The following is a 13,606-nucleotide window of genomic DNA, read 5'->3' as shown; positions in this document are numbered from 1 at the left end:
CTCTTTCTGTCATGACCTTGGCTCGAGTCCTTCACTGTGAGGGATGCAGCCTGTTGTGACATGGTTTCCCTGCGGTTATGTGGTCAAGTGGCATGACACATATCAGAAGGTCCTGGGTTCAAGTCTCATTATGAGTGTAGCTTAGTTGAGTTCTTGGAAAAGGCTCTTTACTCGCATTCTCACCGTTCTCGGGTGTAAAATACCTGGCCGTTAATAGTAATAGCATTGTCATTGTTTGTAAAAATTGTAATATCGCCTAACAGGCATTGTGTCTCGTCCTACATGCAAAGTGTTGCTGTTGGCTAAGGACCCTTTGTAAAATGCTTTGAGCATGTTTAGTGGATAGTGAGCTATATAAGAGCTCAAGTTTGAGATGATAATCCCAAGACAAAATATTAAAAATAATTTGGAGAGACCACAGATTAGTAGAGTGTAAGTGTAAGTAACCAACTTTTTAGTGGTCACTGAGATATTGAAAAACAAAAATAACTCGAGAACTGGAATAAAATTTCATTGAATTTATTTGCCAAATTTAAAAAAAAGGGTAAAAGGGTTATTAGTCATGTTATGAATTATTTTGTTTCTTGCCAAAGGAGAGAATCATTGGTCTGGCATGTAGTTTGTAACCGTTTAAGTCCCTGACAACGTCTTTTGCTGTGTCAATATCTGAAGAAAAGATATCAAAAGAGAATACATTGTGCAACATTCAGTACAAAATAAATAATTAAATATAATAAACAGAAATGAATAGAACAGCCTAAAAAAAAAAGAACAAAATACTAAACTAAGAAAGTTTTGGGCTAAAAACCCTTCTCCAGCCAACAACAACAGATGATAAAAACATAAATACATTACTAAACCAGATCAACGAAATAATAAATAAATATTTCTATTAAATTTTTATATTATATAAATATTTATCTCTCAGTCGTCAATCTGGTTTTTTAGTAATGTATTTATGTTTTTGTTGTTGGCTGAAGAAGGGTTTTGAGCCTGAAACGTTCCGTTTTTGGTATTTTGTTCTTTTCTGAAGCTGTTATATTCACTTTTTGTTTATTAAATATAAATATGTAACTTTAAAAATGAAAAAAGTTAATATACAAAAGTAAAATGGAAACTAAAAAGAAGTGGGGAAGGTGTATTGTTGTAGACTACCCACCTATCTAACAAGTAATTGTTTAACCCCACAGAAACTTGGTTAAACTCCGCTTTTATAGACATTAATCAGTGAAGGCCCACAAAAGAAATGTATGGTGAAACAGTTCAATAGTAGATTAATATTCGCTATCTAATTATGTACTTATATAACATTTTGTTCCGAGAGCAATCAAAATTATTGTAAACGTTATTGAGAATGTAGTCAATGGCCCAATTATTTCATATCATCCTATTGTTTTAGGTGAGATGGCCGAGTGATTAACGCATTGCACCGTGACAATATATTAACGTAGTATGGCAACTGGCTTGTAACCTTCAGGGTTTGAGTCCAGCTGTTGAGCAGTGCAAAGTTGAGCCCTTGAAAAAGGTTCGTTAGTCATATTTTCTCATTATACTCAGGTGTAAAATGAATACTTAGCCAGTAACAGAAGCTCACATTTTATTTTTATTTTACAAAGAATAGTACTATACTGATAGATTGAGGTTGAAGATTAATGGACAAAATGTAAAGTAAGAAGAATGGTTAATAATAGTCAAAGCTGAAAACATTTAAATGTAAATTAAATATGCAAGAAACTTCTTTTATGAAGAAGCAAGAAGCAAATTAAAAATAAAATTATAAACACCAAAGTTAATTGAAATGACAACATCTAAAGCGTGCTGAAGGTAAATTTCCATAGTGGATCAGCAGGGTTTTTTTTCCTCCTCTGTTGAGTGAATTCTCTAATAACAAGAGCATTTTCTGGGTAGGGTTCCCGACTTTCTGTGTCTTCTATCCCCCTGTATCTATTTTCCAATTGCTTTCTGTCTTTGTTTTAAAATGAGATTACTTGGTTTTGTCCTGACCATGTTTGGTTTTTTGTTTTTGAAGGTTTTACGGCGCTTGCACAACATTAAGGTTATATCAGCGCCAGTAAAAAGGATGAAAATGGGATAGTGAAAAGTTCTAGAATTACAATTAAAGCACACAAGAAAAGTAAGACAAAGGGGAATTTGTTCAAATAGAAAACAGATGTAGATTCCAAGAGCACACTATCAAAGTATTTAGTTTGAGATCACCTAAAAGCCTCATCCAGACACAAGCACAGGTCCCAACTAAGAGGAACACACTCAAATGTTTACAAATCATACATAACATGTAAACAAAACATAGTACAGTGCATAACAGAGAGATGATTTACAAGGAAAAAAATATCATCTCCCAAAACCAACTATACATTTGACTGTTTCCCTCCCAGCCAAGGACTCCGGCCAGGGTCAGGAGAAAACCAAGTAATCTCACCCCAAGACAAAGACAGAAAGCAATTTGAAAAACAGATATACGGGGATAGAAGACACAGTGTCCTGACCATGGCCGGAGTTCTTGGCTGGGAGGGAAACAGTCGAATGTATGGGTATATTTTTGGGAGATGATATTTTTTCCTTTTTCCTTTTTTCCATGACATCCTCTGTCATGTACTGTTATTTTATTATTTTTAACATATGTTTTGTAAATCTTTGAGTGTATTCCTCTTTGTGGGATCTTGTACTCGTGTCTGGGTGAGATTTTAAGGTGATCTCAAACTAAGTACACTGGTAGTGGGCTCTAGGAATCTACATCTGTTCCCTAGTTGAATCATTCTCCTTTGTCTTACTTTTTCCTCAAGTCCTTTTAATTGTAAATCTAGAATGTTTTACTATCCAATTTTCTTCCTTTTTACTGGCACTGATATGACCTAAATGTTGTGCAAGCACCATAAAACCCTTAAAAACAAACAAACTAACAAGAACATTTATATAGTACAATTTCCACTAAATGTGCTCAAAGCGCTTTACAAAGGGACTCTAGTCAACAGCTACATTTACAATAAAGGACGAGACATGACTCCTGTCAGGCGATATTAACATTTTTTTTTAGGACAGAGACAATGCTGTTAATGGCCAGGTACTCATTTTACACCTGACTATGGTGAGAGAATGTGAGTAAAGAGCTTTTCCTGGGATTGAATTATATTATGCTGCTCACAACAGGTCTCGAATCCTGGACTTTTTGGTCCGAAAACGAATGCCCAAGATGGCTTGTAGTAATTGCAGAGTAGATGGTTGAAAAAGGCCAATGAAGAAATTAATCTATAAACAAATAAATCCAAAATAAATAAAATGGAAAAAAAACCTGGGAATGTGACAAAAGCTTGTCCTTTCATCCTTCCATTCAGCAGTCTGAGTTGAATGGGAAAAGCACCATGTCGTTCATATCGGCCGAAGACAGAAATTAAATCAATCTCTGCTACAGTGTTAGCTAAGTTTTTCACAAATACAGTCTGAAATTAAAAATTATAGAAAAAATTAATGAAAAATTATTTTAAGTCATGCCTTTCAATTTTCTTTAGATATCAATATCTATGACATTGTTGGGACTGAGGTAGAAATATAAGCACCATGTCGATATATCCATCCTTCCAAAAAGTGAAAGGGTAACAAATGTTAAATGGAAGATAACAACATGGTAAGTCAATCTTGATGATTTGATGGCCCTTTAAATGACAGATTGGCTGATGTATTTTACTTCATGGCAGAATAATGTAAACCAATTATAAATTATATAGATATATTTCTTAATTTTATTTTTTAAATTTTATTTTTATTGATAATATTGAAAGATTGCAATGTTGTTAAAATTTATGTCGATATACAAGATCTTTAATTTACTAATGATGTTTAGCAAAAATAAACAGAACTTTGAGGTCTGCATTGTACAGTTTTACAATATTGTCAGGGCATTAAACTAGTGAGACCCTCTAGAGAAAAAAAAAATTAAATAATTATTGCATAATTAAGTCTAAGTATTGACAACCCTCGAACTGTGAAAAACTTATACTGGAATCAAACAGCGTGTGTCAAACTTGATAACGAAACATCAGACCTCTTGGAGTAAGACAAGGTTGCATCTTATCACTGGACCTTTTTAAAATGTATAGTGAAAAAGTATTCAAAGAAATTGAAGATATGAAAGGTGCCGTTGTTGGGGGGCAGAATATGAATAATAATATAAGATACGTAGATGATGGCATACTCTCCAGAAAATGTGCTGAAAATTTTTAGATGTACTTGTGAGCATAAGTGAAGAAAGGGGCCTGAAACTAAATGTTAAGAAAAACCTAATGCATGGTAGTCTAAAAAAATGACAACAACACAACCTTTCACTTGTCAAGTAAAGGAGAGTCCATCAAACAAAGAAATTTAAATATTTTGGCACTCATTACCCATGACGCACGTGACATAGAGGATATAAACAAAGAATAGCAATAGCAAAAAATGTGTTTCATAAAATTAAAATGCGTCCAGCTGTGTCACACAACAACCTAAAGTTGAAGACCAGAATGAAAGTAGTGGAAACATGTTATAAGTATAAGCACCCTTTTACACAGTTGTGCAACGTGGGCACTTGACAAAGAATGTACTAGGAGGTTAGAGGTATTTGATGTAAAGAAGAATGTTGAGGTTATCATGAACAGACAAGTATACGAATGAGGAAGTGTTGGCGAAATTAAGAAAAGGAAGAATGTTGATAGATACCATCAGAAAGAGGCAGTTATGGTTTCTGGGACATGTGTGGAGAAGAGACGGAATAGAAAATTTGGAAACATCTGAGATGATCGAAGAAAAGAGAGCTAGAGGAAGACAGAGAATCACATATTTAAATAACCTAAGAATGACCAAAAGTGATTTTAAAAGCAACGAAGACTTAATGCGCAATGCAGAGGGTTGTGATGCGTGGAGACAGCTGACCAGCAAGGTGCTCAAGGGTACAAGCCACGATGATGATGATGATTGACCACAGAATTAATCCTTGAGAGGCACAGGTCCTAATCTAGTATTTCTCTTACAATTAATCTTATCATTTCACTTTATTCATATTACAGGAGACATTTGCAAGCAGCACTTTATCTTAAAATATGTTAAATAAAAAGTTACATTCACAAAACAATGGTGATTTCTGCATTTCTTCTTACCTTGGAAGGATTTCCTTGCTCATAATTTTGGAACTTGGGTAAGCTGAGAATATCTGAGAGACTCATTTTATTTGTTTGAATGTCCTCATCTGTAACAAGATTTAAGTCACAACGAAAATCACTCATTGTAAAGAACTCTGAAATTTTGGTGGCGTTATTTTTCTTCCTTTTAGTTTTTGTTGCATCATCTCTCCTCACATCTTGATTGTCCTCACCATCACAATGATGAAAAGACTCTGTTAATTTATTTTCATTTTCTGAAATATCACAGCAATCTTCTTTTGAATTAGAATAGTCTCTATCTCTTTCTTTGTCTTTTACATCCCTATTAAAACCTGCATCATCATCTTCATTAGAATTAGTTGTATTATCCCTAGCATCATTGTGTTGAGAATTGACTCCTACGCCCACACTTTCCATGAATTCTTGACGAGCTTTGGGGTCTGAATTTACAGCTAAATATTGCTGCTGTCTTAACAATTTTTGGTCCAACTTTCTCTTTCGTCTTCTCTCCCTCCTTGGTTCCCTACTCACTTTGGGCTCGATGTCCGTGAGAATGGCTGGTATGTGATTTATTGGATCATCAGGATGACTAGACACTGTTACTTTTTTTTCTCTAAACAAAAATTCTGGAAATGTGGCTTCCTTGTTTTGTCGTTCAAGAATAGCTTTCTCCAAAACCAAAGCATGCCGACTGAGTTCCAGACCTCCGTTGAATTTATCTGGTTTATTTAAAGCCTCTTCTTTTTCTGCTAATTTCCTTTCGATCTCTTTGACTATCTGCTCTTCTGTGACTGGATGTGCACCAAATCCGCTTGATTCATTCTGTGAAAGATATCGGAGAAGATATTCCTTTGATCAAATCGATTGCTATTCTAAAAAGTAGTCAGCAATAAGTCCGACATTTATCATAAAAATGTTAAATACATTACCATGGTGATGTCGAGAAAACAAATTCTCTTGATCAGCTTAAAAAACAATTAAGAAAATTTATTTTAGCTGCAATCAGATTACCAAAGACAAAGGATGTGGATACATATATTTCGGATTTTCCCTTTATTAATATGATCCACAATAAACTAACCTAAATTTCTTAACACCATTGTCATTTTGGACAACCAGGGTGATTCCTGTTGACATCAAATGTTTGTTTGAAGGGTTATATATATCCCGCATGAAATGCCAAGGCAACTGCATCTAAGGATGTCATGCAGGACATAATTTTTTTAAAAATTGGAGATGATAGAAAAAGTAATAACGAATGAAGAAGATAACAGTAGGACAGGGAGCAAAATGCTCCCTTATAAGGAAGCATGAGAATATAATATTAAAAGCTGTGAAGTTAAATAAAATCGTGTGTGATGAATTATTAAAACCATGCACATCTTTATACTATTATCTATGCAGCAGCCTGCTTAAACAAAAGGCAATACAAAACAGAACTCCAACTCATAAAAAATAAAACAATCCAAAACATATTATACTCCACCTCATCTATTACAAACTCCTTGGAACCGTGAAAATGAGTGTATTGTATATACCTATAGTAACTATATGTAATGTATAAACAAAGAATGATAAGAGGAAATAAGCAGGAATTTGTTAGGGTGAGGGTTCGTATAATGCGAGTTGGATTGTGCTGAAATTTCTATGATGACTGACCGCTATAACTGGGTCATGATCTTAGGCTGCTTAAAAGAGGTTCTATAAATATTTCACCTTTTTAGATATCTTGTCCTTAAGTTTGAAAGCTATTTCCTTCTGAGTCAGGCCACAGCTTTTGAGATATTCAATTGTGGAGTCAAACTCGTCAAGTCTGAGATGTTCATCAATGCTGTGGAGACCTTGTAGTTGTGAGACACTTGGGGCATGGGTTGATGATTCTGTGAAATCTCGATGCTGAGAAAATTGCCTATGAGGAAAAAGGTTACTGAACTAAATATAATGCTATACATCTAATTTCAAGTAAGCTTAAGCTCCTAATTAAAAATGGGTTTTGACTTGTTTTAAATTCACTCACCTTACCTCAATCAGCTGACTGTGGTGGCCATATAGGAGGCATGAGAGATAACTTTGCTGTAAGGGCCTTCCATCCCGATCTGACCTCAGCTTGCCTCATTAGTGTTGGGCTGTCCATTTCTTTACATTATCCATCCAGCACTTTGTTTACCGTACTCTCCTTCTGCACCCCCCCCCCTTTCCAAGGTCCTTTGGATAATTGTTTTAGCCAATGTCTCATAATGAGAAACAACCAAACCAAGAAAAATTCCTTCTTTTGACTATAAACAGTCTGTGGTCCTGTTATAGAGACAACTCACATGTAAACCGCTTCATTTGATGTATGGTCTGTCCAGATGATGCTCAAAATACACCAATAGCATTTGTTTTCGAATGATTGAAATTGTATCCTTTTAAGGATTCTGAGGTTAATATCCAACTTTCACTACTACATAAGAAGACTGATATTACAAGTCCCTTATTTAATTTAAGTTTGGAACTGAGTGTCATGTTCTTACTTTTCCATATCTTACCTAGTCTTGTCATTGCATTCATTGCCATTGATATCCTGTCTATAATTTTGGTTGTTGATCAGCCATCTTCAGCGATGTTTTTTTAAGGATACCACCCTTCCCAGGTGTTGATCTTTGACTAAAATGTTAGCTTTTATGTTGTCTTTGCTATTCAACATCACTTTGCATTTGTCTTTATTTAACTCCATTCCAAATGCAGTTGCTTTGACAACCAGCCGATTAGTGAGATCTTGTAAATCTTTATAAGTTCCTGAATTCATTAGTGTAGTCAACAGGTAGACAATGACAGTTGTAAGGAGACCATTGTTTTGGGATTGACAACAATGCATTGGTCAGCTTATTGTCTCTCATCAGGGCTAATTTCTTTTGACTCTTACAAATGTTGAGAACAAAAGAGTGAAAGTTAATCCAATCTGAATAAGATGTCGGCATGCATCAAAGCTGCTTTTGCTCATCAAAATCTATACAGGGCTGCCATATGGTTTTTGTTTCAATCAAATTGCTCAGTCTGTGGTGGACTAAGAACAATCTTCACAACAGCTGGTTTGAGTTTATCATACATGGTCTGAAAATGATTAGTGGTCAAATCAAAATTGCTATAGAAACTTACAAGTGGTGTTGAAAACAGAGTCCTATCATTTTATCTGGTTCATGCCACAGACTACCGCAGACCGGACAACAGCCACTTTTTATTGGCTAATCGCCGCCATCGTATTTAAGATGTAAGCTGTTATCGGATGAATCGAGAATAGAGAGAGACTGACGATATACGGGTTTTCCAGAAAACTGGCAGCGTAAAATTATATGAGAAAACAGTAAACATTGGCATTTCCGGGACAGAACAGACGCGTTGTTAGCAAAAATACATAAAAATAAATAAACAAAATGCTGTGAGGGTGTGATCAAACTTCATGGTCGATCAACTTGGTCATCAATCCATCCAACTATCAATCTCTTATACTTCATCTACTACTACTGCTCCTACTACTACTACTACTACTACTACTATTACTACTACTACTACTACTACTACTACTACTACTACTACTACTACTACTACTATTACTACAACTTCTACTACCACTACTACGACTGCTGCAACGATGAAAGAGAGAGAGAGAGAGAGAGAGAGAGAGAGAGAGAGAGAGAGAGAGAGAGAGAGAGATAGATAGATAGATAGAGAGAAGTGTGGGGGGGGGTATTCTTCTCTTGCTCAAAGCGATTTACAAAGGGTCCCTGGTAAACAGCAACATTTAACATGTAGGACATTAAAAAAAAAAAAAAAAAATTAATATAAACCCGATCAATGGAGCCAAGCCTAAAATATACAAGTAAAAGTGTAGTTTAAAATGTTTCTGAGCAAGGACTCGAAGACAACAAGAAAATTCAAAAAAAGAGAAGTACCAGTGAATGATAAGGAGGGGCAGCACGTGAATATGAAAAATACCCTGAAGTTCATGTACACGAACGCAGACAGTGTAATGAATAAGAGAGAGGAGCTAAAGGCTATGGCAGAAGAAGAAGATCCAGATGTAATAGCAATAACAGAAGCTAAGCCAAAGAATGCAACAACACACCCAACCATAGCAGAGTTAGGTATTGAGGGATACACTATAATAGCTAGCAGAGATTTTGAAACTTCCGGCAGAGGAGTATACTTATTGGTGAGAGAGAACCTCAAGGTTAACCCCATAGAGGAACTCACAGATCACGACTTTAGGGAGAGCGCTTGGTGCTCGATTGGAGTAACTGGACAAAGTCAGATACTAGTAGGAGTGATTTATCGGAGCCCAAATAGCACAGGAGAAAATAATGAGAGAATGTTGGAGATGATAAGGAGAGCATCACAAAAAAAGCATTCAGAGATAATTATTATGGGAGACTTCAACATGCCGGAACTGGAGTGGAAAGGGATGGACGAACCAAAAGAGGGAAGCCTGGAGGAAAGTTTCATAGAAACCATTGAAGATTGCTACCTACAACAGATAATAAAAGAACCCACGAGACAGAGAAAAAACCAAAAGCCCAACGTATTGGACTTGATATTGATGGAGGAAGAAAATGACATAATCGACCTAAGACTGAGCCACCCACTAGGAAAAAGCGACCATGCGACCATATTCCTAAAACTGAGGGCGACATCAGAGACTGTAGATGAAAAACTGACACTCAGATATAGGAAGGCTGATCTAGAGAGTATGAAAGAGGAACTGGGGCATATCAAATGGGAGGAAATACTAATCGAGGACACCGTAGGAAATAACTGGAGTAGATTTACCAGAGTACTTAACCAATGCTTCGAGAAAAACATCCCGAAAAGCAGAGGGAACCGGGTTGGGAGAAGAAATCAACCTTGGATGACGCAGGAAGTGAGAGAGGCATTACGGAAGAAGAAGGCAGTAAATAGAAGATACTCTAGAAGCAAAAAGGAAGAGGATTGGGACAAATACAAAAGAGTGAGAAACGCAACTACTAAAATAGTCCGACAAGCGCATCAAAAGTATGAGAACAAGATAGCAGAGGAAACGAAAGAAAATCCTAAAGTATTCTGGAGTTATGTAAACAGTAAAATGAAGACAAGACAGGGAACCTGTGACATAAAAAAAGAAGATGGCACTTGGGCATCTGAAGATGAAGACAAGGCAGAGGTGCTAAATCTCTTCTTTGCAAGTGTCTTTACAGTGGAGAACCAGAAAAACTTGCCAGATATTGCTAAAAGAAGTAATATAGATACTACACAATGGCCGATTACTGAAGAGAGAGTAATGAAGAGACTACAAAACCTAAAGGAGAGTAAATCACCTGGACCTGACAAACTTCATCCTTACATCCTAAAAAACTTAGCAGAGCAGCTAGTAGAACCCCTAACCAAGATATTTAACCAGTCGATGAAAGAAGGAAGACTACCAAGGGAATGGAAAGAAGCTAACGTCACAGCCATATTCAAGAAGGAGACAGAAAAAATCCAGAAAACTACAGACCAGTGAGCCTGACATCTGTCGTCTGCAAGCTCATGGAACAGCTGATTAGAGAAGAAATGGTTGATCATATGACCAAGAACAAACTATTCAGCAAAGATCAACATGGTTTCATGGCGGGAAGGTCTACAGTAACAAACCTACTTGAAACAATGGATGACTGGACGAGAGACCTGGAATTAGGCAACAATTTAGATGTCATATACCTCGACTTCAGAAAGGCATTTGACAAAGTTCCACACTGGCGCCTAATCAGGAAATTGGAACAGTATCAAATTAATGATCAGACAGTCAAATGGGTCCGAGATTTCCTCAAAGATAGAAGACAAAAAGTGATAGTGAATGGAACAGCATCAACAGAGAGACTGGTAACAAGTGGAGTTCCACAAGGAAGTGTACTGGGACCAGTTCTCTTCCTGATTTATATCAATGACTTGCCAGACAATCTATCATCTAAATGTAAAATCTTTGCCGATGATACTAAGCTCTATGGAGTAGCTAATACAGAAGAAGAAAGAAACACCTTACAACAAGATTTGAAAAAGCTTGAAGAATGGTCCGAAATATGGCAGATGGAGTTCAATGTAGATAAATGTGCAGTTCTTCACCTAGGAAAAAACAACAGAGAAGCAAACTATATAATGAAAGAAAAACCCCTGCAGAAATCCAATGGGGAAAAAGACCTAGGAGTATTTATTGATAGGAAGCTAAACTTCAAGAAGCAAATTAAAGATGTTCAATCTAAAGCTAGTAAAACACTCGGAATAGTGAAAAGAAATTTCAAGAATCTGAAAACAAAACACATGACTACCATCTACAAGACTATGGTTAGATCAAAGCTGGAATATGCTAACTGCATATGGTATCCGAAGTTTGAGGGAGACAAAGACTGTTTGGAAAGAGTGCAAAGGAGAGCAACAAAACTTATCACACACCTGAAAGACAAAACATACTGTGAGAGATTGAAAGAATTAAATCTCCCGACCTTAGATTACAGGAGAAGAAGGGGAGATATGATCCAAACATATAAAATAGTAAAGGGAATAGACAGGGTAGAGGCAGGATTCCTTAAACCAAACAAGAACATTCAGACACGAGGAAACAGCAAGAAACTGAAAAAAGAACGTTTTAAAACAAATGAAAGAAGGAACTTTTTTTCATCTAGAATTGTAAATAACTGGAATAAACTACAAGAAACCACAGTATCAGCAAAAAATTTGAATAAATTCAAAGCAGAGTTGGAGATAAGCAACACCCTAGGAAACAAGTTCAATTATAAAAATTGGTCCAATCATTAATAGATGAGGAGGAGCGAAGGAGACTACACCAAGTCTAAAAGCTCTATACAGAGGTATCCAGGTATAGGTAAATGTCTAATTTAGTTTATCATCATAAAGCTGACCCTTTTTTCTATTTTTCGTCCACAAATCAAGGTTAAACGAGCTCAATCAAAGTAATTAAAATAGAGATTAAATCGCACAGCGTCCCTGGTTGCATAAAAAATAAAATGGCGGCGCTCGAACTCTCACTAGCCACTTTTGATGACGTTTCTCCCCCCCCCCCCCTGTTGTCCTATCTAGTCCTGTGTTATCTATGGTTGCCACTTCATCTTTTTTGTGTGCTTGTGTGATGAGAAAAAAACTAGCCTATAATTTACTTTGCAATATCGCACTATGGCTGACATAGGACCATCTTGGTCTTTTTTTTTCGAGAACGACTTTCGACAAATTTTCCCTTAAGACAAATAATGGGAATTATATTTTATCTATTACTTATTTATTCATTTATGAAAGTCAGGATGACAAGAGTATTTAGTCAGAGTGAAATGGTATCTATACATACACACAGTTTAATTTGATATTAATGATTTACAAAGCAAGCATAGTTTTTCTGATTCATCTTAATTTAGATGGATGAGAAATTTTTATGTATATAAGTCTTGCTTCGAGGATTTGAAAATGTATTTTCAGAATGATCACAATGGCAAGTTTGATTCATTCCATTTGTTGACTGGGAAAATTGAATATTAATCACCAAACTTACTGATTTAATGTAACATCTGTATGGATCTGTCGTTTCAGAAGAGTTTTGATGTATTGATCACTTTCACTTTGATCTTCAGATGTAGACGTAGCTGAAGGATTGTAATTTTTCTGCATGTGCACAACTTCTGAAGAAGTGTAGCGCTTTGGATTGCCACTGAAAAGAAATAGGAACACATTGTGTTATTATAGCCTTTAAGTATAAGTTATAGGTATGCAATAAAAGAAACAATTTGTTTTCATAAAATATATAAATAACAAACAAAATAACCTAAGATAGAAAAGATGCAACATGGATCCAAGAAAGTTGTTGAGAGCGACTGTTAATTTAATTATCTCCTTTTATTTTAAGAACATCTTGATCGCTACGAGATTAGGTTTGGGAGGCAGCAGAGAGATCACAACTTCTCTTTGTCTTTGTAAATGTTATAAAATTGATTAAATGTTCAACAGAAAAATACTCCGAGAACCGTGTACCTTAGAGAGAAACAAATAAGGAATCAAATTAAATGTTACTTCGAGCCCCACCTATTTGACTGAGTCAAGTTAAACGTTAATGATAATGTGATCTGAGTTTGAAAAATGTCCGTCTTTAAACTTTAAATTTAAAGTGTAGAGTTTCTACAATCTACTTGAGTTCTATATCTTCTTAATAATATTTTAATTTAAAATAAGTGTTTGTCTTCGAGTGAGAGTAAGGAACTTGATTAAGGTCGATTGTCATACAACATTGAATATTAACAGTACGTTAATCTATTCATTAAATTACATTCGTTTACCATGGTAATGCCCCTCTAACGGTCTTTGACTTAGGTTTCGACATGATTGATTTTAGCATTCAGCAAACAATCCATGCAACCAGATTGTTATTGTTTACAGAGAAAGAACTTGAGCATTACCTCCCC

At 35.7% G+C, this 13,606-nt stretch overlaps 1 protein-coding gene across 1 annotated transcript; it reads right to left on the bottom strand.

Annotated features, from left to right (window-relative positions):
• Positions 1 to 503: 503 nt before the first annotated feature.
• LOC144970753 (RNA-binding protein 41-like) lies at positions 504 to 13,605 on the bottom strand. Its single transcript, XM_078910743.1, has 6 exons — positions 13,481 to 13,605; positions 12,703 to 12,858; positions 6,870 to 7,062; positions 5,151 to 5,975; positions 3,311 to 3,458; positions 504 to 666 (listed from the first exon to the last, which is right to left on the bottom strand). The coding sequence occupies exons 1-6, from the start codon at positions 13,537 to 13,539 to the stop codon at positions 566 to 568; spliced, it is 1,482 nt and encodes a 493-aa protein (XP_078766869.1). The 5' UTR covers positions 13,540 to 13,605; the 3' UTR covers positions 504 to 565.
• Between the last annotated feature and the right edge of the window lies 1 nt (position 13,606).

The sequence above is a fragment of the Berghia stephanieae genome, chromosome 4 (assembly GCF_034508935.2).
Source record: "Berghia stephanieae isolate SIO BIC M18660-M18661 chromosome 4, UCSD_Bste_1.3, whole genome shotgun sequence".
NCBI lineage: Eukaryota > Metazoa > Mollusca > Gastropoda > Nudibranchia > Aeolidiidae > Berghia > Berghia stephanieae.
This window is presented reverse-complemented; position numbering and strand designations above follow the sequence as displayed.

What these genes read in the sequence shown, in the direction of transcription:
- LOC144970753 (XM_078910743.1), bottom strand. Translation starts at nt 13,539, where the DNA reads ATGCTAAAATCAATCATGTCGAAACCTAAGTCAAAGACCGTTAGAGGG. An exon ending in GTTAGAGGGGCATTACCATG is followed by an intron (nt 12,859 to 13,480) that starts GTAAACGAATGT and finishes ATTTCTTTTCAG; the next exon opens with TGGCAATCCAAAGCGCTACA. An exon ending in AGCAAGGAAATCCTTCCAAG is followed by an intron (nt 3,459 to 5,150) that starts GTAAGAAGAAAT and finishes TTTTAATTTCAG; the next exon opens with ACTGTATTTGTGAAAAACTT.